The 26,164-nt window shown below is 32.4% G+C and overlaps 1 protein-coding gene across 5 annotated transcripts in view; it reads right to left on the bottom strand.

Annotated features, from left to right (window-relative positions):
• The window catches only part of LOC107436783 (teneurin-m), a 536,656-nt gene that overhangs the window by 3,417 nt on the left and 507,075 nt on the right, over positions 1-26,164 (bottom strand). For 3 of the 5 annotated variants that reach the window (XM_043049130.2, XM_071180206.1, XM_071180205.1), the window contains 14 exons: positions 25,750-25,869; positions 23,703-23,979; positions 22,174-22,441; positions 20,839-20,979; positions 19,141-19,390; positions 17,752-17,981; positions 16,893-17,050; positions 15,138-15,842; positions 13,770-14,106; positions 12,756-13,021; positions 9,068-9,376; positions 6,351-7,953; positions 4,624-5,427; positions 1,925-2,111 (listed from right to left, as the gene is read on the bottom strand). In XM_043049130.2, the coding sequence (XP_042905064.1) occupies positions 2,110-2,111; positions 4,624-5,427; positions 6,351-7,953; positions 9,068-9,376; positions 12,756-13,021; positions 13,770-14,106; positions 15,138-15,842; positions 16,893-17,050; positions 17,752-17,981; positions 19,141-19,390; positions 20,839-20,979; positions 22,174-22,441; positions 23,703-23,979; positions 25,750-25,869 (5,470 nt within the window). In that variant the 3' untranslated portion in view covers positions 1,925-2,109. Of the gene's footprint in view, positions 1-1,924; positions 2,112-4,623; positions 5,428-6,350; positions 7,954-9,067; positions 9,377-12,755; positions 13,022-13,769; positions 14,107-15,137; positions 15,843-16,892; positions 17,051-17,751; positions 17,982-19,140; positions 19,391-20,838; positions 20,980-22,173; positions 22,442-23,678; positions 23,980-25,749; positions 25,870-26,164 lie in introns of all 5 variants that reach the window. The other 2 variants (XM_043049142.2, XM_043049137.2) reach the window with 1 other exon arrangement.

The following is a 26,164-nucleotide window of genomic DNA, read 5'->3' as shown; positions in this document are numbered from 1 at the left end:
AATTAGTAGAAAAAATGGATTAAAAACATCCTAACTAGTTTGATTGCTTAAGATTTGAAGGATTTTCAAAAAATCATCCATAAACTCCTCACTCTTTTCTCAGGTAATCAAACATGTTTTGATATATAAAACAAAATAGAATGAATAAATCTCAAATAAAGGTACAGATATGGAAAGACTATATTTTTGGTTCTATAAAAAATAATCACCTTGAGGTATCTAAACATACTGCAAAATAATTTTGTTACTTTTCTAATAACATTTTTTAACTCGAAACTGAGGAAAGTTCTAGTTTATGAAACCTAAGCAATAGTACGACCATTTCTGTACGTTTATCTTTGCTTTATTTCGGTTATTTTGCTTTATTCATAAGTAGTTTTCTGAAACAGACATTTTTCCTGAAAATATACTCTATCCTCATTAAGAAGTTCAGATGTTTGTAGTTCGATTTTCCTCAGAAGTGATTCCTTACTCCCTATTCACACAAGGACTAACATCAAACTCGTGACGTCACGAGAGAAACGAAGACCTGGTTTTCTATAGAGCGGCTTTGAGGAGAACTCCTCCAGACTAAATGTCTGAGACTGTCTGCTGCTATTGTTACAAGCTAGAGCACATTTCTAATGGGGGTGTAATGGACGAATGAAGGTGTTAATTAGTTTACTCAAGCTGACCTATGCAAAGAACAAGACAAAACTATCCCCCCCACTATCCTATTCCAAGTGACTTTTCCTCGTAACCATGGTACCCGTCACGACGCGAGACTGGTGTTTGGAGGAGTTCTCCTGAAAGTCGCACTATACCACCTGATGATTCGCCCTTCGTTAATCCTTGGCTTCAGGAATGGTGTCAAGTTGATAAGCCTTTTTTCAGGTCTGTGATGTCAAAGGTCTGTATTTAGCCCTAGTGTAAATTGAGCATTCCTGTTTTTTCCTCGCTTAAATATTGATTTGCAACTCTAAATGTGTATTTTGCTTATTTTACTTTTAAAATTTCAAATGACATTTTTAGGGAAGTAGCTATGGAACGCCCTGCTTGTTGTAGTCTAACGTTCTAAGAGAAGTCGCACAATTGTGTCCCAAAATCTTAATAACTCAGTGTTTACCATTAACATTGTACTACATTGTTCTGAAAACGCATTTTCAAGAGTAGCGTCAATAGAACAGCATCGTTTTGTAAAAGATTTGGCATTTTTGCAATTAATATGAAACCTTTACATTATAATTTTCTTAATTCTGTTAAGGAAATGAGAACAATCGGTCAAATCGTTCTTAAATTTTTTAAAAGTTCTCTCAATTATTTTTTGGTTGTAACAAAATTGCCAGCAAAACAAAATTGCTAACAAAATCGAATGAATCACTACTGAAGAAGGCGGGGGAGGGGAAATTCAAAGCCTATTTTATAACCTGACGTAAAGAGAGGAGTTCAAAAGAGATTCTTAGAAAGTTTTCTAAATTTTATCAGAAAGCTAAACTGGTTTTGACGTTTTTATTACCGCCTGTTTTACAAGTGATTCGTCAGATTTTAAAGCAATTCTGTATTTTCCCCATTTAAGTCTTAATTTGCACTCTACTCATATGTACTTTTTTGTTTCGTTTTTCAGAAAGATTCTAAAAGCATATGAGAAGGAGACTCTTAAGATAGTGATCTTTTTCCCTTTGAAAACAACTTTAAATATCAAGAATAACTTTGACAGTAGAAAATTGTAGATAAAAGGATCAATTCATGACATTTATATGTATTACAATTATTTTAAAAACCTTTTGTTTTGAATTGGTATGATACTTTAACGACGTCAGCAGTAAATAAAGATTTATGGATTGATTTTTAATCACCACTTGCGATATTATTTTGTATTGGCATTTATCGATACAGAAATTATTTCTAGTTTTGTTTACGCAATAACAAGTGGTTTTTTACTTACTTGAGAATGAAAAGGAAGGATCGGTGAATAAAATCTTTCGCCTTCAGAAGATATAATTTATAGTATTTTATAACATTTTTCATAACACAGTTGGATTTGTTTTCAGTTCATAGTTTACACCCCTGTAGCTTGTTGTTTTATACACAGATCACAGATAAACTTGGATGAGAGGAATATGAGACAGTTCCTGAAAACAGAAGTTAATTATCAACTGTACATGAATACTTCAGATAAAAATAGCATTATTACAACACATTATTCCATATTATTCGAAGAGTTGACCGTTAATTTATACGACCCAGCTCCTTTCTTTGTGAAAAACGCCCAGTGCCCATAAATGCAACGAACCTCAAATCTCACCGTTAATTTTTACGGCTAGACTCCTTCTTTAAGAAAAAAAACCCTTGTGAACTAAAACTTCCTAACTCAATCGGGTGAACGAAATTTTCTATGGTTACAGCATATGACTATGAGGACAAAGCTTCCGGGTTCGATTCCAGCTAGTGCCAAGGACTCGTCTTTACATCTTATTCCCACTCTCTCCATATTAAATGGTATGAACAACGAACCGTAAGCTCTCTCACTCCTTAACAGATGGTAGCACCACACTACTTCAACTCGTTACGTGGTTCTCCTTGATTCGGCAGACAAATTACTTGAGTCTTAAGCAAATTCAAGACCTGAGTAGAAGATAACTCTTAAGGGAATAAAGTTAATTTAAAATCAGTGACCATATTTTTTTCACGGAAAAATTAAAAAGGATGCCTGAATTTTTATGGTCATCGTAGATTTATGGGCATTACTTTATTTTATTGGTCACTGACGGTATCTCCTTTTGCCAGTCACTGACTGTACTTTTTTCACACAGTACGTTTTTTTATTACGAAAATGTTGATTACTTTCGGACTCAATGAGTTGAGACGATATATAACAACAAAATAATATATATATATATACAGGGTGTCTCAATTAAACGCTTCAGAATTCCTAAGAGAGGTAGGGTGTATCCTGACGACTCGAAATCATATAGCAATGTGGGATCAGAAATGCTTTCCTGAAGCGGTGATGTACACAGAAGCACCATAAAGAAAAGAGACAGTAAGTGAGAAATCGTTTTAATAATACATTGAAAAAAGCATAATGTACATGGGTCAAAGTAAGTGTTCGAAGTTTCTGCCACCGGCTACAATGCACATCCCACATCTCCGGCGCATGGACATCCGAACATTCTGCAATACTCCAGGCATATCTCGAATTTCTCCGGCAGCTACTGCGATTCTTACAACCAGCTCCTCAGCATTGTCAACAGGGGTGCCATAAGCCAGTGTTTTCATATGACCCCAGAAATAAAAAGCAAGACATGATAGGTCGGGTGACCGAGGAGGCCAANATAATGACCATCACATAGTCGCCTTGTTAAATGTCCAAAATATATACTAGGTCTAGTCTAGTTAAGCGCCACTGCCAGTTATACCCTACATCAATGTTTTTTTAAGGTCAAGTGCATTTCCCCGGTACTCCTAACACAGATGTTTGTCCTAAGCTATCCGTAACAGATATTAAAATATCGATTAAATATATCAACGAATAAATTAATAAAAATCGGATATAATAAATATTTCCGACATTCATCTAAGCGATTGTGGTGATTGTTGACACACAGACATTCACAGTTGAATGTCGAAATTCTCTTGATTTCGGTCATTCAAGGTAACACATAAAGCAGACATTTGACGTAAATAATAATTAAAATTCGTGTAATTTTTTATATTAAACTATTTAACTAGTTTCCAAGAAATATTACTTTAACAGCAATTAATTTGCTTTTGTAAGTTTTTGCCTCCATTGGCCATTAACTGATTTCGAGTATTTGATTTTTACATAAAGAAAAATGAATGTAGAATAAAATGATGAAAAATATCTCTTAATATCTCTTAAATATTTGACCAAATTGTGACGGTAAAAATTTCTTTAATCTTATTCAAATTTCAAAATTAAAGACTGAATTTCTGTTTTAAACCGACCCTCAGAAGGATAAATTAAGAAAGCCGCAATTTTTGTTGTTTCAATCTCCTGCGAAAAGAGCTATAAATAATGATCGAAAATGCTCTTTTAACTTAGAATTGTGTAGCGTCGAAGAATGTAAACTTACAAATGCAATAAAAAAAATTTTTGAATGAAAAAAAACTATTTTTTTAGTTATCCTTAATTATACATGAAATTAATAAATCTTAATTCGTACTATTTTTTTTTATTTGCATAATAGGACAATTTCATCATGTTATTCTTCATATTTTGGTTGTGAAAGGAAAGGAGATAAAACGTTTTAAAAGGCTGCTTGAATCAAATTTCTTCACTCTCTCTTAAATCGAATTTCTTAACTCTCTAATAATTTATTAAAAACTCCGAACGGGGGTAAATCAAATTACATTTTTATAAAGGCAGTGGCTTTTTAGAGGCATACAATGAAAAAAAAAATCTTAAAACATATTTAAGAGATAAAATTGAACCAAATTCTGCCCAATATATAGGAAGCTGCGTCTTAAGAGGTAATTACACTGAAATTTTTTTTTCTTTTTATTAAGCAGCTAAAGTGTTTTTTATTTATAAACTTTAATTTTTGAAAGTTAAATTAATTTAAAATAGTTCATTCAGAAAAAAATTAATAAAGAAAACATAATTAACTAAAGTCAACTTACATTTCCGAAAAACGACATTAGTGGGATCATCAGCCAGTAGAGGAAACGTCTCCACGTCATGAATGTCTTCTCCGTAATAGTCTGTCACATCTCCTTTCGTCAGCAGGTCTTCTATTTCTGACTTTGTCCATTCCCTGCTTCCTCTCAGTCCTTTCTGAATAAGCCTGGCCTCTCTCTGCCAGGCATCTTTGATGGCTTTTCTCTTGGCATGACTCAACAGTCTTTTTCGCTCTTCTTCAGAGCTTCCGCCGTAGCGGACATTGAGCAAAATGGCTGGACTTCTCAGCCTGAGATCCACGTGACCATCTCCTGCGTGCATGGTCACGTTATACATGGTACCCAGTCTTTGAAGTTGATCCCAATCCTCTTGAACTCGCCTCTGGTCTGGTTGAACCAGGAAGAACGAGTCCTGCCCATGCAGTGAGAAATGGAGATCAACATATTCAGTGTCATTGAGAACCGTGGTGATGACATCTCTTAGAATTGGACTAGCATCGCTGAGGACGTGCACAATTGCACGATTATTCCGTCTTGACAAGAGAAGGCCATCGCCGAGAACGGATGGTAGATTTGCCAACTGTGGATTCAATTCACTTCCTGATATGTGTCCACGTATTTCAGTGCGAGGAACGGTAGTTATGCGAAAGAATTCTCGAGAGACGACGTCTGCTGTACAACTTAAGCCAGAGATAACGGGCAAACTTGGTTTGACATCATATGCTACCTCAGGATTCGGATTCAGGGTTTCTGCGAATGGTGCGTTGAATTTTCCGAGGCCAAAGGCTGATATCCATTTGTTTAAATCTAAATAAAGAAGAATGAAACTTATTGTTTTAGATATCACATTTAAATAAAATAACAAATTGATTGCTTTACTATACTATGATATGATAGATATTAAAGGTTTATTAAAAAAGTAACAATATATTGTATATTGATGAAGAGTTAACGTTTCACTACATGCTTATACACTTTGATTTTTATCAAATTTTTTCCCACATTTCTGTTCAGACTGGTTCGAGCAAAAAGTGTTTTCAAGAGTCAAGTTTATGTAGATGGAAATAGCTTATTAAAATAAAGAAAATTTTCGTGATTATCCTATCTTTGCAAGTTAAAAGATTCAGAGAACATTAGGCAAATATGTGTAATGTGTAATAGTACAATATGTGTAATAAAAACGATCTCTACTCGAACTATAATCAACTCAGACATGCCAAATGCTCCAGAAGCAAACGGGTCAAAGCATTGATATGTTGCCGAATTGAATTATCAAATATTACTTGTCCGGGTACATATTATACATTTTTTACTTTTTGAACAAGTCTAGTATTTAATAAGAAAACGATAAACCAACGCAAGATACATAGTAATAAATTTTCAAGCACAAAGTTATTTTAGTAAGGAAAGTTTTCTTTTTTCGTGTGGGGAAAATGACACGAATTATCTTTTAACAATAAAAATCTCAATTTACATTTTAAACCAAAATTGAACTTAGTTTGCTATTCATGATCAAACATGGTTTTGATAATATAATGTCAAGATAAACTTAATTTGTTTGTTGTTAATAGTTACAGCAAACACTATCTAAATAAATAGATATTTCATACAAACCTAATTCTTTTGCCAAGAAAATTTGTACATAAATCAAAACTATAGACCGTTTAATGATTTGCGCAAAAAATTATAATTTGTTAAGTAATGATAAAAAGATAAAAATTATAACTTACTATCTAAATGATAATTATCTTCATAATCATTTACTGGATTGTTTCCATGGAAACGATACAAATGAATCATGTATGGCTTTGAAATATACTTGGGTACATCCTCCCAATTGGGCGTCAACCACTGGGCACCAGTAGAATCATAAGCACGATTTTTGAAAAACAATAATCCAGTGTATGGGTCTCTCAAACCATTGCAGAAATCAACAAATATCATAAATGACGGGTTAGAATCGAACACTAACTTTCCAAATGGCGTTCTTTTTATTTCCTTGACGACTTTACCTTCTGAAGTGAACACAAGTAAAGGAGAACCTAAGTGATCTGTAGCTACAAAATATTTGTTAGACGCCGAATCCTCGATATACATCAAATGATTGTTGGTGTCATAAATCAATGACAATGTTTCTTTGTTTTCAGTCTTGTGGATGTGTGTGACTTGATATATATTTTTCGGATTAGTATAGAAAAACTGGGTTACGTTTCCCTTGTGATCCCTCCACGCAACTGGACGGTCAAAAGCATCGTAATAATAATAAACTTCATATAAACCAGATTGAACAGCATGGATAAGCTGTGCCTTAGCATTGAAAGTAAATTTGTCTTGACCTTTCCTCACAAGGAAACCTCTTCCATCGACCTCATACATGTCCATGTCATTGTACCCAATCAACCTGTCCCCATCATCATACTTAAGAGTCACCTGGTGGTCATCTTCCCAAAACGTTTTCATGTTTCCATTAACATCGTACAGGAACCTATAATTACGGCGTCCAGATACTTCACTCAAATAACCGTCAGGTGTGTAAGTGCAGTTGTTAACTTCAGGCGGGACATCATAACCAGCTTTGCTACTCATTTGCCTTATCCTTCCCCTATTGTCATAACGTATGCTAAGAGAGAACACCTCTCGATTCCATAGACTTATAGCCAATAGTGAAATTTTTCCATAGGAATCGTGAGCGATTGTCTTGGAAAAATGGCGTTGATCGTCTTGGATGAAGACATTGTTAATTTTAGGTCTATGAATAAGAAACTTTTGAACTTGTTCCAATGCTCCAGATTGTACTCCATATCTGTAACGGATTTCACTTACAGCTTTTCCACCAATTTCGATTTCAACGATATTAATGTGTCCTTCATATTGGTATTTGAACTTGGCATTGCTAAGAGCACTTCGACTGCTCACCCTAAACCGTTCCTCTTGCACTAGTATACCATGATACCGATAGTCAGTTCTTAGTTCAAGTTCCGGTACGGTTTTCGTCCATGAACGAACCAGGGTCTTTTGATCCAGGTATGCGAAATCTGTTCTCTCAGGTCCACAGAGTATAGTTTTTACATTTCCATTTTCATTGTATAAATATACCACTCGGCCATTATTTTCAGGGTACAGTTTTGCTAGTAGTTGACCATTGTCCCCATAGTGGGTCACAAATGGATAGCGCACTCCTGGACTAAGATATAAAATTTTATAAAATCCAAGAGAAGTTTGGAAAGCCAATTCATGTTTGTGGCCATTTGGAGTGATTATTGCTTGAAGTCCTTCGGAAGAATCATATTGTAAAAGGTATCTGCTGCCACTTGGAACAATCACCTCACTTGGCTGCGAAAAAAAGACAAAAAAAATTTAGAACATTTATTTATTTGATTTGATTTGTTAGCATTATTTTACTTTAATCAAGTAAAAATACACAAGGTGTTTCAAAATGTCAAACTTGCTACGTATTTTTTGAATGATTGTCAATAATGAAGTTAAAAGCTTCGGCAAATTCTTAGGTCTCAAATTAAATTTTAAGCGAGGGAAATAAAAAATGCTATTGAAATCTAGAGTATTATGACTGAGGATGGTGAAACTCAAAACCTGCTTGATTGTCGAAGGAAACAGAGCAGTTAAAAGTTGATTATTAGATACATTTCAGCAAACGGTCAAACTGATTTTAATGTTTTTCATCCTATTTTCTTTTGCTAGTTATTCGACAGATTATATTAGGATATTGATTTGCAATCTGTAATGCATGTACTTTTTTGGCTTCAGTTTAGTTGAAAATTTTATAAATATGCATTAAAGCTGGTGATTAAGAAACATTCGGTAAAAAAGTCACATAAAATGTAATATTTCTTTTTTTGTGTGCATAGAAGTTTAATGAAGATTAAAATATTAGGGCGTGAAAGGAATATAAATTATTAGAAATGACAAAAAAAAGGAACATTGCAAGTATAATAATAGCTGTTGAGACCTAAATTGTGATTTCAGACTTTTATTTAAGAAACGAAAGCATTTGGATTAGTTTAATCTTTTAATCCATTTTAAACGTGTTTTATGTAAAAACCTAATTTATTAGTTAATAGATGGTAGTTTATGATCAAAACTGATAAGTTCAACTATGATTTATTGGCTTTTAATAGTTCAGGATATTAATAACTGGTGATTATAACTTGTATTTATACACTACAAGATTTGAGTTATTAATTCAATTTACACTATCTCATAATAAAATATAATTTATAGTTACTAACTTGCACACCCATTTCATGTTTGGGAATAAATTATTAACAACAGTTTTCTTCATTACTTCTATTAAAAAAACTAATTGATTTGAAGCTATTAATTTAGCTTTAACATAATTTTTTGAATTACATTCTTTGTTATTTATAATTAGAAACTTGTATTCAGAATTTAGAAATCAATTTACGTAAGGCTGATATGGCTCTCTTACCATACTGATTGCTCCCTCATCATACTTGTACATTATGCCAGTATTATCTGCATGTCTGATTTCTGCCAATCTTCCCTGCATATCAAATGTGTATCTCTCGAAGAGATAACCTCGCTCCCAGTGAGACAATCTGCCATATCGGTCATAGTCCAGTCGCACAGATGTGAAATTATGAGCTGGTTTCCATTGCTGTGGTTGTCCTAAAACGTCATAATGAGCAGTTAGAAGAGGTACTTGGTTCCGGTCAAAGATAGTTTCACTGTGCTCTTCCCTGTCAAATTCTACAGAGAAAAACACCTCACCATTCACCTGAAACAAACAAAATGATAATTATAAAAAAAATTTTTTGTGATTAGAAACTAAAAAAGAAAACGTTTTATTTAATTACAAGCAAAAAAGCTGGGTGATATGTTATATAATGTCGATAATTTAAAGTAGCGGGATACCGATACTTAAATTATAAATTTACGATATATCGCGAATACGATAATATCGATACCAGTACCTCAGATGATAGAGTATTCGCCTCCGAATGAGGAGAGCCTAGGTTCGAATCCCAACGATGGCTGATCGGTTCGAATATCCACCGACCACATTATTGAAGTAGAATATCCTCCGTGGTAGAAGGATCATGTGTTAGAATTCGCTTGAAATCGGACTAACTGTAAGAGATTTTCGTGGTTCTTCTTTCTATGAAACACAAACGCAGGATAGTTTCTCCAAAAAGTCCCTCGCGAAGGCTATTTTGCCCTGATACATACTCGATCAAGGAGTACCCTTGTCTTCTGGGTTGGGATTAAAATTACGGGACGACGCAGTTGAAGAATGAAGGTCTTAAATCCGTTGTTCAATTCTGGTTACAAAATAAATTAAAATTTCGATACACAAGCAGGGACGATTCAGGGGATAGAGCGCTCTCATCCCATTGAGTCAATGTAGGTTCAAATTAAGGTTGATATTGGTCGATTCCTGTAATGCACTTCACTTGTATCCAGTGTAATGCAGTGCTGACGAAAAATATGAGTCATGGTTGATTCACCATGGGTTAGAGTCCACTTACTACTAGGATAGCTACAGGAGATGTACCTGGTTTTCTTTTCCATGTAACGTAAATGCGGGTTAGTTTTAAACAAGTTAGTCCCGATAGTTGCTCCAGGCTTTCCCTTGTCTTCTGATTTTGATTTAAAATTACGCGGGTTGACTATTGGTATAGTCGTAAATCGGAGTTTTTGGGTTCACGACTACTAATGTAACAAGGGAACTCCTGGATCAATCCGTCATGGAGAAAATTGGTTTAATCCTATCGAGTTAGCGCTAGAATCGGACATTTACATTACGTCTAAAAATATGCTACGCAGAGAAGCTTCCATTCCCCATAAATATGCGGAAAACACTATTTTTCGAAGCGAAAACAATTCAGGTAAAACAGTCCGGATCATTTTTCTTAAACGATAGATAAACAAAATAATGCATGGTGACATTGTTTGCGGTGAAATTAATATGTTTGAGGTGAAATTGCGGTGGTTCGAAAAACAACACGATTCTAGAAACGAAAACTCTGAAAGAAAAATACCTTTCCTAGTGATAACTTAAAAAATAAAAACTTCAGTTTGAATTCCCTGTAAGCCATTAGGAGGAAATAATTTTAAACACGAATTGAAGTATGCTCAAATTTATGGGAATGGGAATCTAGTTAGAGCAACAATTGATTCAGGTGCTGAATTGTTGGTGATTAATTTAAATAAGATAAAAATAGCGATCCGCCTCAATCTGAAATGATCCTTGTATCTAGCTTTGGTGATGTACAAGGAGTCAGACTAGTTGAGGTTAAAATGTCCATAAATCCCAATACTTTGAGATCGAAGGTCAACGTTGCGGTTGATTGTATTATAACACCCTCTATTTATGACCAACTAATAAAACTAAAGTCACTTCTTCTGATGTTAATACCCGAATCGGAGCCTCTGAAGACGAAGATTTCTGTAAATGTTGTGGTTTGGATTTAATTAATAACCCTTGTTCGTGTGAATGTTTTCTTATCTATGTTCTTGTGAATGTTTGTGATATATTATCAACAATGTGTATAGTAATGACGGACTTGATTTATCACATGTTAATGAACTATCTGTGTTGATTAATAATTACAAACCAAACAAAATTTAACATACTATATTGACAATTAAAATTATTTTGAAAGAAGAAATCCCAGTATGTCAAAGAGTTGGACGCTTATTCTTTTTTGGAAGACAAAAAGTAAATCATCAGATATTAAAGTGGCTACAAACAGATATAATTAGAGAGAGCTGCTCTGATTATTGTTCCCCAATAGTTCTTTGGAAAATGGCAGAGGGCCGAATTTTCAGTTTACTGCTACCAATATTCAACTTCCTATCCTTGTAATTTTAAACCCAATCCAGAAGAAATGGGAACTCCTGGATCAAGTATTGGGAGAAATTTGCTTTCGCTGAGGACTTTTTGATGGGACTAATCTGCATTTGCGTTACATGGAGAGGGAACCACGAAAACCTCTCACGGGTAGCACTAACCTATGATAACCCATGATATTTTCCGTCACCACTGTGATCGGTGCGAGCCGCGTGCGGAACTCGAACCAACCAACCATTGCCGGGATTCGAACCTGGCTCACCTTATTGGGAGACTAGCGCTCTATCCTCTGAGCTCTAATAAGGTAATTTATTATAACCGTCGTCGAACAGCCGACCCAATTTTGGTTTTACGATTACTAATGTTCAACTCCGCAGCCTCGTAATTTCGAATCAATCCAGAACACAAGGAAACTTCTGTATCAGTACCCCTATAAGTATGATTTGTTATGGGAATATGGAGGAATTTGTGACTCGACAGATTAAACGTGCATCAGTCACCATTTACTACATAGGGAGTCTTCAGCCAGCGGGTATCGAATCCTTACCTCTTGGTCATGGACCCAGTGCCCTAACAGCCATGATATCCCGACTCTTTATAAAATAATATAGTGATAGTTCTAGATCATAATATTATGGAGAAGTATTGTGTCTAACTCAATGAAACTATTTCCGCTGTATAAAATTTTAACAGAGCCCAACACCAGTGCATATACAATCAGTTTTGCAAAATAAAAAATACAATAATCTGTGGGTAGAAAAATGTTTAATTAAAACATTCAATCACTAGGCTTTCATTCCAGGTTGATTTAACGTACCGCTGTTGAAATACTATAAATTAAAAAATCATATAGTTTAAGTGATTCAATTGCACAGGGAACTAGTTTTGGTATTTATGTTCGTAAATGTGGTTAGGAAAGGTAATGATTGAAACAGAACAAATTTTACTCCTAACTAACTTGAATTTAGCTTATTATGATTTGCATACCACCATATATTGAATATAAAAAGAAGACTAGCATAGTGCAACCCAATTTACCAAAGCAATAGAGAAATTGTAAAAATATCGATTCAAAATAGCGTTAATTTTTTTTTGCTTTATTAACGTCATTTCAACTTACAAAAGAATAATTACTAGTTACGTTAGAAAAGTACTTTAAAGAAAAGATGTACAGTTATAATATATATATATATATATATATATTTTTGTAATTTTATTCACGTATTGTTTGTAATACGAGATGCGTTCCAGACCTTACTATAAGCTAACTGACTGTGAGTTAATCTCGCTACAGTATACATACCTTCAAGATCTTTCCTATGTGCGTAATTTCTCTAGTTTGTCCTTTGCCTGCTTTCTTAATCAGGTATTTCCATTCAAGGTGTTGGACATTGTCTTCGCTGAGAGTTTCTTTGAGTTTAGTAGGTAGTGGGTAGCTCTCTGCAATTAAAGGATTTTCATTACTTAAAATAGGACTGGTTGTCGTGTCCACTTCGATGGTACTGGAATCAGGAGACGTCAGGATTAAACTGCCATCCGGAAACTGAGTTACTCTTTTTTCAGCACTTCCTAAAAAAAGTTATAGAATTTATTAACATTAACAAATAATTACTTACATTTGTCTTCAGGATAAAAAAAACCACGAAGCATGCACGTAAGCATTAAAAGCAATCAGCAATAAGATTTTTTTTAAAAATCTAAAATAGTGAAATTAATATGCAATGAAATCTATTTAAGTTGACCACTTGCATTACTTTTGTTTTGTGCATGGCTTCTGTGGTCAACTTAGAGAGATGAGACATAGATTTTTTTTCATGACTTATAATCATTTTATCCCTATTACCAATCAAAATTTAGATAAATGTTATTAAACTTTTTAACATGACTTTAAAATTTCATTTAGCGTAAAAATGATATTAATTATCAGAAAACTGGATATTTTATCCACGTGGCAAAATTTCGAATTGCTCACTTAGCTTTGGCTTCAGGTTAGTTTTTAATATAATTTCATCAATTCTCTGAAATTCTTATACATAACCTAATTGCATAAATATACTTATGAAAAATTTTAGAAGTCTAAATTTTAGAGGTTACACCTGGTTTAGTCTTAAAAATTCAAATTTACTTTGGACAAAAGGATAATATAATGATTATGCCATTCAAGTCTAGATACATAATACTTTTATGTTCCAAAGAATTTTATATTTGTATTTAGTAACGTTGCTCTACGATACCATTTCTTTTAAATCATTTTTTTGAAATGTAACACAACTAAAAAGGCTACGATATACCAATACATAATATTTTAAGAATTTACCTATTCTCGTGGTGACGTCAGATCCTTTGATTAAAAGAACGACGGAATCTTTTTCATCCCTCGTTACAGTTACAGAAGCTCCTTTAATGCTGAGATTGTATGAGAGCTGAATGATTTGTCCACTTGGACTAATAGCTTCTATCAAGCGACCATATTCGTCGTAAGCATAAACATAAGATTTGCCAGTGCTGTCCGACTTGCTCCGCAGAAGTCCGTTGCTGCCATGGTAGTCAAATTGTGTTTTAAAGTTTGACGGAGTTGTGAAGCTCTGCAACATTCCCATTCTTGACATTTCTAGTCTGCACTTTCCTCCTTGAGTGTTTTCTATCGTGTTGACCTGAAAGTAACAGTAAAATGTATTCCTAGATCACGTTAAACCATAACATTCCGTATTATTTAACTATTAATTAACTTTATTATTTAACTAAAAATATTATTTAACGTGGTATATTGAAGGTTTATGCAAATTTGGACGATATTGTGGCTAAATTCGTTTCAAAAATTCTAATCAGTGTTGAGAACTTTAGAACTAACTGCACAAGCCTGTCACTCAATACTGTTGACTTGCTCAGTAATTAAACGTGTTTTTGATCATGGGGAATAGTACCGCAAAAGTACTAAATATCCCCAAGTATGGTAAAAAGAGTCAAAGCCATTACAGAACGGTCCATGACATTTCGGTACCACCATTTTTTTCACGTCGTTTAGGTCCCGCTGCCGTTTCGGTAACTGCCCGATTCGGTCCCGTTACTAATTCAATTCTTCTATTTTGATATATTCTTTAAGTATTTAAAAACTAATAAGTGTGACATTTAACGTTTAAATTATTAAGAATATTTATGAGAGATTGTTGTTGAAATTTTTGTCGTTGTTGTTTCTAATGACACTTGCCAATACCAGCAAACTTGCTTGGTTAAACCAAGCAAATTTACGGCAGAGGGTTCGTTTCTTGTTTTTTTACGGCGCCATCTATGGCTAAGAATACGGCTTTAACTACTAACACATCACATCCCGTTTATAGGGTGGATCCATTCATACATCCGCAGATCGTAATTTTGATCTGAACCAGAGAGCGAACAATCTCCTCCCACTCAGTACCCTCAGAGGTAACAATAAATTTCAAATCATTGTATTTTAAACACTGCAAATACGTCTTAGAGCATTACTTTTATTTTGGCTCATACTAAGCGTACCTCTTTTAATCACGTTGAATTTAGATTTATTTTACAAAACAACTAAATATTCTGTAAATTGCTCCAGAAGATTTGTAATGAAACTTATCTTAATAGGAAACTAACTAATTTTAACATTCAGATCAAAGCTACCTCACTAACAGAAAAATGATTATTAAGAAAAAATGTTACTCACCTGATTACTGTAGTCTCTCAGAATGTAAATTTTGTTTCCAGCAGCATCTGTAACTGTACTTAGTTTGCCAAAACTTGTGTTTACATTGTATGAAAAAGTGTAAATCGGTTTTCCAGTAATTAAATTTCTAGTTGTGACGTGTTGACCATGGCGATTAAAGACATACACTTCTTGTACTTCCGGTGCATAGATTTCATATTCGTGAGCTTCAGTTGGCACAGGTAATGACGAAGTGATCGAACGTATCCTTAAATTACCTTGATCACAAATATGCAGATTACCATCTGCAGTTACAGTTATTGCCGATATGCTGTTCAATTTGGAACTAAAGGCTAAAAATCTTTCCTCGTCAAAACACTCACAAGCTTCCTCCATACAGTTGCAGTCATTTTCCGCCCCTGCAAAATGTTGAATTCTACCATCGCTGCCAATGATTCTAACTCTGTTAATTAACTGGGAATCACTTTCGGCTATGTAGAGATCACCATTTGGAGCAAATGCAATACTTTGAGGAGATTCTAAATATATTTCTGGTGAGATTTCTGCTTTCTCCTTCGCCATCTGAGTGGCACATTGTATGGGCCTGCCTGCTACCACTTTTAATCGGCGATCAGGCGTTACTCTTAAGACCATATGATCATCAAGAATGTGAAGTGAGTTGTCCAAAGGATTGATAGCTAATGAAGTGGGCCATCTTAAATTAACCTGAAATAAAATTGAAAAATTATAAATTTGTGAACTATTAATTTAACTTTCGGCTTTTCATTGTTTTCCTACAAGTGATTAAACTTTTAACAAAATTATTTACCAGAACATTATAATGAAGCGTATTTTGTAAAAGTAGAAGCTCTATGTTGGCAAATATGATGTAAAGAGGCAATGTATGAAGCACAAACAAGAGAGGTCTGGTGCACATCAATGCTTTGATACTATAAACCCTAATCGCAGATGAAATAGGGTTGACTTGAACAGCCCATCTATATAGCACATGTGCGTTTTCCAATGTTCAACTAAATCAGTTGAACTGATTTTTTTTTTTTTTGAAAACAACTCAAAACTTCTGGGTTAAATACTGGAACTAACTCTTTTGCGTAAAAGATTTTTTGAATGAAATTAACCAGCATAAAAAAAGAAAACCAGGAAAACCTTCCTTATTGTTAGCCCAAAAGAAACTGAAATTTGTATTGATACTTTGCTCAAATTAGCAACTTACTTTGACTTAAAATATGCCTTAGTATTTACAGTGCAAAATTTTCAAGTCTGTTAATTTTTTAGAAATTTTTTCAGCCTATTTCTGTTTATATATATAACCTTAAAAGTGTGCATAAAATTTTAAAAGATGCATATTAAAACTGTGTATTTAAAACCTGAAGCTGCCTTAAAAGACAAATACTTTTAATTTCATTTTTTAAAAAAATCAAATTAGCGTAGAATCAAATCAGTGTAATAAAATTGTGTATTGAAAACATAAAGCTGCTTTGAAATTCAAATACTTTTCATTCAATTTTTCTTTGGAACCAAATTAAAATAATAATACACAACTGAATTACAACAATAATATACTACACTTTTGGTAGCCACTGTGTGTGCAAAATTTTAAGTCAATTTAATCAAGATGAAAAACTGATATTTAAACAAAGAAAACACAGGTGAAATTTAGAAAGTTTTTTAATTTATCAATAGATATTTTGCAACAAGAAAAAATAGTAATGACCCTGATAGCAAACAATTACTACATGAAAAGTCATTGCTTACTTGAGACAAACTGACTGTCCTTCCACATGGAACTGGTTTCCAATGACTTTTATGATAATAATCACCGATGATGGTATGAATAATGCCATTTTTATCAACCATTCGAATATTCGTGCCATCTGCCACATAAATTTCATTTTGAGCAGATATTGCAATGCCTGTAAGATAAAATAAAAATTTTAAGAATTTTTCAAAATCCGGGGCTAAGGAGAGAAAAATAAACTATTTAATCAATTATTAAATCAATAAATTTTATTGAGGTTACACCTGATTAAGATTATTTTATAAATTAATATCATTTGATAAATAATACTATCATAACATAAGCAGATATGAATAAAATTATCCTGGAAAACAATATTTTGTGCATTAGTTTTATTTATTTTCATATAGAAAATTGTTTAAAATTACAAGAAGTTATGATTGAAAATTTTAATTATTCTTGTAACTGTTACTGAAATTTTTTTATTGTATAATATAATAGAAGTGATAGGGAGATAAAAAGTGTGTTAATCAGCGAATAACTTTTACTACATTATATTACAACTTATATTTTGGAAAGGGATATTTTTTGTTTGTAACTTTTTAAAATTTTAGATTTAGACATTAAAACTTTTTTCTTCAAAAAAAACAATAGTTACGATTTTTTACGAAAGCTATCTTATTTGTAGTAATCATTATTATACTTCACGTTCTTTTTAACTTATATTTTAGGACTATTTCTAAAAAGCGTTCGTTTGAGATTTACAATTTAATCAAACTTTAAATATGATAATAATACATATAATAAGCAAACCAGCTCTCTTGATACTTTCTTTAGTTATTAGAACAATTTTCGTAACATTAGTACGCATTTTACCTTTTGGATATGCCAGACGGGCCAGTTTTGCGAGTCGGCCATCTCCACATGAGAGTTTATCCCCAGGTAAGCATTTTTCACCACTACCAACAACAATCTCCAGATTATCTACGATGCTGGTACTCTCAGACTTCATTCTCAATATCTGATGCTTTTCAGGATCAGATATGTAAAGTCTACCATCAACAGGACCCACAGCTAAATGGTATCTATAGGCAACTTGGGCAGTGCTGCAATTATAAAGGTAAGAATACATATACATTTGTTTGAGGCATTGAGTTTTGAAAATGCCTTTTGACATAGGAAGATATCCCAGATAAGATTATAATAACAAATAAACTAACATTATACTTGCAACATAAGTTACATAATTCGAACTAAAAAATACAAAAATTAATAGTAGAAAGAAGAAAATAATGCCAGTCATCAACTAACCGATAAACAAAAAATTAAAGCAATGTAAAGTACTTCATGAAATTCCAAGACAAAACTTGCTCTGAAATATGATATGACTACCCTTGAAATATAATTTTAGAAATCTGTATATTAGGAGTTACAAATTAACATTTAAGCAACGAAAAAAAACAAAAATGTTGATCTAAATGTAATCTAACGAAACGCTACTAAACAAGATGGAACGTAAAACATCAAAACCTGTTGGATCACAAGAAGAAAAAGAGTGAAGTTAAAGGAAGCCAATAATCAGAAACACTTAGATTTTCATCCTGTTTTACTTAACTTTACTTATCTGTTTTTCTTATCTGTTTTACTTAACTTTCTTTGACATTAATTTGTAATTCTTATCATGTATATCTTATTCTTTTAATTTTAACAAGAATTCTGAATAACTATAAAGGACGATGATTACAATACACTTTGCCTATTTTTGAATGAAGAGAACTCACTTTCAATAAAGTTAACGAACAAAATTATCGTCGTTTTGCTTTTATTTTAGATAGTGGATAAAAAGGGGATAGTTAGAAAGCAGTAGATAGCTTAGAAAGTGGATAGTGCAGTGGCAAAACTTTTATTTTAGAAAGTGAATAAAAATAAGCTTCTGTAATAAGTTAGTAGTATAAATTATTTACATTTGTATAGCTAATACGCCGGCATAGTAAACAACTTAATGAGCACAGTTGAAAAAAAGTGTAGACGTTTAAAAAGAAAAGAAAATATATCTTTTAATAATATTTTTGTCAAAAACTTATTGTTGTTTATTAAGAAATATTATCCCCAGTGTTAAGACACCTGTGTTACGCGTCCTTGAACTAAAGATATTGGTTTTTAGTATCGAAAAAGATTTTTATGTGCACTTATCAATATTTATGTGCTCATTTCATTTTAAATATCATGTTCACTTGAAGTGCAAATGTATTGTAAAAAAAATACCTTAATTGAACAACGGTTGATACCAATCCTTCTGGTGTTATTTTACGAATCAGATTGAAATCACCCACATATATACTTCCATCTGGAGCGCTGGCAAGAGCCACAGGAGCTAACAACATCTGGTTCTTTGCCGTTCCATTACAGCTCTCACAATCCAGGGCTCTGCGCATGCCGTTGCCCATTGTAGTCAAAAGAAGCTTGGGCTTCGTTTTCAAGTATATATTACTACCATCTCCTTTTTGTAATATACCTAAAAATATAAAATATATAATAATTTAAATAAAATTTTTTAACTTTTTGTTTTTATATCTTTTTATATCCGTCGTTGAACAGCCAATCCAATTTTGGTTTTACGACTACTAATGTTCAACTCCGTAGCCTTGTAATTTTGAACCAATCCGGAAGACAAGAAAACTCTAGGATCAGTACCCCCAGAGGTATTTATTTGTTATGGGAACATGGAGGACTTTGCTACTTTGACAAATTTAACGCGCATTAGTCACCATTTACTACGGTCTTCGGCCGGCGGGGATCGAACCCACGAACTCTTGGACATGGGCCCAGTGCCCTACCTACCAGACTATCCCGGCCTCTAACTTCTTTGTTTAAAAATTTCTTTTTTATAATGGTGGCGGAGTATAAGTTACAAATTACATTGGATTAAGTGACTCTGGCCGATCGAGGCCCACACACAAAAAATTAAAGACGCACTGCAGCGTTAAAGACTTCAATAACATGAGAGTTTCAAGTAATTTCAGACTCGCCGCCTAAAGGCCGCGAGTCACCCACGAATAACGGAATAACACTATGATTTGATGGGTTTAGGAAGAAGCGATCGAGCAAACGCTCCGAGTCAATAGTCAGAGTATAAGACACGAGACAAAACTATTTTAGGGTAGTAAATGCAATGTGACTTGAAAAGCTACTATTTATTCAATATGTTTAGTAAAAGGGAAGCACACAGGTTTTGCGAATTAAATTTAGTTTACTGTGTTTATACATAATTGTAGCCTAATATTTTATTATTCCCGTTGATTTTCGATTAAATGGGCGTTTCTCTACTCCCCCCCCCCAACAAAATGTTTTTTAATTATGTTTAACATAACATATGTTAAACAAACTGTTAAACATAAAATGACTTTTAACATTTCAAGCTTCATAGAACAGTAAAGTGATTGTTTCGATTTTATTTCATTTTTTGTATTTAGTAAAACAATGATAATTGTAAATCGAAATACTACATCATTAAAATTCAAAATTATTTTTTTCCGATTGACTAATTTTGATTAATTATTAAAGACCTATTGTATGATAATTTTCCATTATTATTTTAAAAAACTTTCTCTGAAATTTCTTTAAAATGATTATCAATTGTCTATTATTCCATAGGACAACACATTTCCATCCTATCTTGGTTAAACAAGAATCTACGGATTTATTTCTTTTCTTGGATGGGGAGGCTTCTAAAATAATTTTTCTTTGTTGCTGAAGGATAATCCTCAATTGTGACTACCATCTAAGCTATTTCCAGGTATTTCATGAAAGTACTGTAAATTAAATAATCAGCTAATAAATCTGGAACACTTTTTTTATTAATATTGCATGAGTTATACTAATTACATGAAAACAGACTTACAAAATAAATTATTATAGGCAATTTAATAAACAACTTATTAGTTGCAAAAATATATAATATACCTTCGTGAAAATTGTATTTGTGATGAATATCTAGATTCCATCCTCCAATGTCAGAAACACTCATGTCATGTCCACTCACTTGAGTTGTTTGAATTTCCCAGATGACATGTTGACACGAACTGTACTCATATCCAACAGACACTAAGAATGCAATACACATGTGTAAGAACGATAAAATGTTTTAAGATTTCATTTAAAAACAAGAGCGTTCTCGCAACTGTCCGTTGTGGGCAAGTGAAAGTCATGGAGAATAAGGCTTGTGCCAATATGGTCAGCACTGTCCACAATTCACCCTTTATTTCCCAGACAAAAGCTAGTATGCATCGATTTGAGGCTCAGTGGACATCAAGTGGACAAACTCCAGTTCTTTACAATGGCAGTTCAGTGCCTTAAGCCCTGAGTCATCATGACTCAGTGATTATTTACGGTTTTAGTTATTTTTATTTAAGCGACTTTTATTCAATAAGTTTTATTATAATAAACTTTTCTTTAATAATTTCTAAAAATTCAATATATTATTTGTTTGAGCAACTTAAATATTTCAAAGGGCAGATGTAAGGTATCTAATTCAAACCAGCTTTGTCATGCAATTCCAAAATCGAGAACGAAATGTTAAATGACGATGAATGATTATTGAGATTAGAAACCACAAAAGAAGAGTTAAAATCACTAAAAACCAGTTTATTTGTTTAGTACTACTAACAAAGCAAAAGTAAAGCGTTCTAGCAACAGCCCGTTGAGGGCATAGGGGGCATGGAGGTTATTACTTCATAATTTCATAACCAATGACATGACTGAGGCGATGTGGTCAGTATTGCGCACAAATCGCCTATAGTTCCAAGAAAAATTGACATCCATCGATTTATATAAAGCTTAATATTACTAAAAACCAATCGTAATTTGCTAAGAACATAAAACAGACTTCATACTCAAATAAACAGGTTTTAAATCATTTTAATCCCTCTTTTGCTCTTAAGGACCTCAACAGTGATAAATCAGAGTTAGAGAACGTTTCTGCAATGTTTTTTTTCTTTATTTCTTATGTGGAGTCTATAACTATTAAGGGAGACTACTACAGAACACAATGTATATTTCAAATTATTGACAAATATTGATCACAATTTATGACCTGACTACAAGTTTTTAAGCCAATCAATAGAAGAGAATATTTTCTCGTATTTAAGGTTATCTCGTATTTATATTTGTTTATAACTAAAACTTTAAACTTAATCTAATTAAAAAAAACTATCAATTGGTAGCAGCAATATGAAGTTTTATCGCAATTATTAACAACACCTAAAAATGTAATGCAATGTATTAATATTCAAAACTAACCTGTAGCAGATGCAATGCCGTAAACTTTTTGCCTATAAACGTTTCTTCTGTTCCAGGCATAAGTGAATTTAATAGCTGGATCCGCTTCAAAGCTCTTTTCAAACAATATTCCTTCAATAGATATACGCAAATGTATGAGTCTCAGAGTTGGAGGAATAGAATCCGGAGTTAACTGCAACTGAATCGTTGAAAGATATCCACCAGTTCTACTGCTGTGGTATACAAGATGCAAATCAGTGCCTGGGATAGGTAAACTTTCTTGAATAACCTGAAAAAGACACACACATTTCTAATAAAGTACTGCTCTCTATATAAGTTCAGAGGAATTTCAAATTACTACGATGGATAATAGACTTAAAGTAATTTCTGTGAAATTCGATGAGTTGGCTGCTTAATTAGGCGGACAACTCCCTTTGAGAAAACAGCCTAGTACTCGTAATTGTAACGAGCGTCAAAAAAATCAGTAGAACTGACCGTAAATGGTTACCATTATACAAAGCATCCTAATTCAGTTAAAAAGTTACACCCTTTTTTCACGGTAGTAATAGCATCAGGCAATGGACATGAAGGCCCCGAATTCGATCCCAGCCGGTGCCAAAGGACACTTTATTCCCATTTCTCTACAAACACGCAACTCTCAGCAGATATCAGCACTACACTAGTTTGTCTCGTACCACGGTTTGCCTAAATTCGGCCAAAATTTAAGGTCGGTGACCACATATTTTACAAGAAAAATACGTATGTTCATGACAACTTCACAGGCATAACTCTTATTTTTATGGTAAGTCAATGAAGCACTTTTTGTCGGTCACTGACTGCAATATGGCGATGGTATTTTTGAGAGTGTACAAACTAACCTGTCTTAATTATTAAACTTAAAAAGATGTTGACAACATACAAAGTTTCTTATTCATAATTAATTTTTTTAACGATATGGAAATATTCTAATATCATTTTAAAAATCCTTTGTTAAAACTTTTATTTTAATAAATCTTTGTTATTTAAATTTCACTATTACAACTTATCCATTATAAATTGAACTTGTAGAAATACTGAACACTCTGTAATTATCCTAAAGCGTTATGTAATATCTGATCACATAAAGTTTTATACTTCATATATTTACGGAAGGTACTACACAAAAATGTATGCTAATTTTCGAATTTAATTAAAACCATTAGATTTTTAGATTTCTTATAGAATTAGGTGAGATTTTTCATTGAATAAGATGGAATTAGATTTTTCCCATAAACCATAATTTTTGAGCAATTCACTTCACTAGTACTAATAAAACAATGTAAATTACCAACTTTGGATGATTCTTACTGTAAAAATACAAATGCTTTAAAACACGCTTTAGAATACGATTTTTCGTTTCAAAGTTGTCATAGGGTTAATTTTAGTTTTTGATTTACTAAATACGGCAGATATATGAACATTTACATCATTATTTTTAAATAAGTAAATAAAAAAAACATTATAAAAAACTCAAAAAGCATGCATACTGTGAAAAAAGTTTCGCCACCAACCTGCGGCTCTGCAAGAATTGAACTTTTTTCTGGACATGCCCCTTGAAAACCATGTTTCCATGTAGCCAATACAACAGGTTTCATATTGTCATAATCATGATCCAGGCAAAGTAGAGATTTGTATTCGGGAGTCTTTTCCTCCTCCAGACTCAAAATAACTTTGTTTATGACAATTATTTCATTCCAGGGAACAACAACTGTTATGTCTTTGGGTTTAAACGGATCCCTCTGAAAATGTAATTTCACGGCTCCACCACCATTCACCAATATATCAAACCTAAAAGTAGACAGTGATTGGGAATACAGGAAAGAAAATACAGGAAGTACAATTAAAGACATCTTAATGTTTTCATTAAAGTTCAATAAGTAAAAACATTTTAAAGTTTTCATTAAAACACAATTATTAATAAAAACTATAAAATTTTCATTAAACACTATAATTAAAAATATAATAAGGTTTTTATTAAAACTGTAGTTAAATGCATTTTAAAGTTTTCATTAAAATACAATAATTTAAGAAATTTTGAGTTTTTAAAACAAAATAGTTATAAATATTAATTAAAATGGCTATTTTAGCCGTTTTAAGAAAAAAAAATAGTTTACACAACATGCAAAAGTGCCTACTTGTTTAAAACGAATAAATTAATCCCCCTACTCAAAAAAAGATTGAATTTTTTAAAACTAAACTTTAATTGAATACTTTAATTTAATTAAAACTGTAGTTAAATGCATTTTAAAGTTTTCATTAGAACACAATAATCAAAAACATTGCAAATTTTTCATTAAAACACAATCATTAAAAAAAATTTGAGTTTTTAAAACATAATAGTTGTAAATATTAATTAAGAAGGCTATTTTAACCGTTTTAAGAAGAAAAAAAAATTATTTTACACCACATGTTAAAGTGCTTACTCGTTTAAAACGAATAAATTAATCCACTTACTCAAAAAAGACTGAATTTTTTTAAACTGAACTTTAGTTGAATACACCTATGTCTGAGTGAAATACTTGCTTTGCGTTAAATCGAATTTGAGTGGCAGATATTAAAGCAATGCTTAAGTTATTTTTGCTCAAGCATGATTTGGTGAGTGGCAACATATGAGCTCATAGAGACTTAAAAGCAGATTCCATTCATTATTTAATTGTGTGCTAGCTATAAGCTGGAAATTGTATCGTTTTATTTTAAAAAGCAAAAGATGTGGATATTAGGTTGCTATGACGATATGATGGAACAATTTGTCTAAATAAAAGTATTATGTTCTTGCTTCTATTTTGCACTTAATTTTTTATTCGCGATTCATTATGCCTATCAATTTTTTGAATAAAGAAGAACTAAAAGATATGCCTGATTAATTAATAGTGGTATTTCTGAAGAAGACGTTATTTTACATTTTGGTAAGTAAATAAAATTTGTTGTTCGTAGTTTTAAAATTCCTTATTTAGAATATGTTATTTACATTTTTCATTTATTGTAAATTAGGTGTTTTTCAGCGTTTTTAAATAAAATACTAGTCATTTAAATTTTTTAAGAGGAATTTATTAAAATTGAAAGTGTTAAATGTGGATGCTTATGGAATATTAAAAAAAAAATCTGATTCCGTGCTAAATTCTTTGTCAAAGTGATATATTAGATCTGTAAAGCTTTTTTAGATCTCATATTAAAATTTAATCTTTTTATTTTAATACATTCAATTTTGTATTTGTATTACGTATTTGATTATTGCTGATATCTAGTTTAAAATAAACTAACTATCTACAATTACCTTAAAAATATCCTGGTACTGCCATCTTGCGAGTAAAATGAGAAATAAAATGTTTTCCGGGCAAAAGAAATTAATTAGTTTATTCTTATTGGCGCGTTACTACTGAAAACTCCAGCCCGTCAATATCACGGGAGCGAGAAATAGAGGGCGAAACTTCACGCCGTCATTTGCACGGGAGCGAGGAGCAAGAGGTCAAAGAAAATCTTACTAAAATTATTATAACTTTCTGGATGTTCGCAATAAACATAAATTGGTATTAAATAAGATTTCGATAGATAACTTACCATCCAGCTTCTCTTGTGACAGTGAAACCTGGTTGATTACTACCAGCAAGACCAACTCTTACTCCCATTACTCCACTACCTGATGTGCTGATCACCTGACCTCGGATAACAGACGCACGACTGGAAAATGGAAACAAAATAAATGATTCAGATGTTAATTTTAAATTTTGATTGAATGTAATTATTTCTTTTAAAAATAATGCGTTATAATGCATTTTGTATATGGTTTGAAATAAAGAACACGAAACGATTTTAATATATTTTAATACAGATTTCAAAACATGTTTTTTTCCTCACTAACCACATGGGTTGACGAACTTTCCGGGGAAAAATGATATGGTGCTTATCTATTCTAAAAAAAATGTAAATTATAGATAAAATTTATAGATTTCATAACAGTTTCGCTAAAACAAAA

This window comes from Parasteatoda tepidariorum, chromosome 4 (genome assembly GCF_043381705.1).
Source record: "Parasteatoda tepidariorum isolate YZ-2023 chromosome 4, CAS_Ptep_4.0, whole genome shotgun sequence".
Taxonomy (NCBI): Eukaryota; Metazoa; Arthropoda; class Arachnida; order Araneae; family Theridiidae; genus Parasteatoda; species Parasteatoda tepidariorum.
Note: the sequence above shows the minus strand (reverse complement) of the source record. Positions and strands in the feature narration are given on the sequence as shown.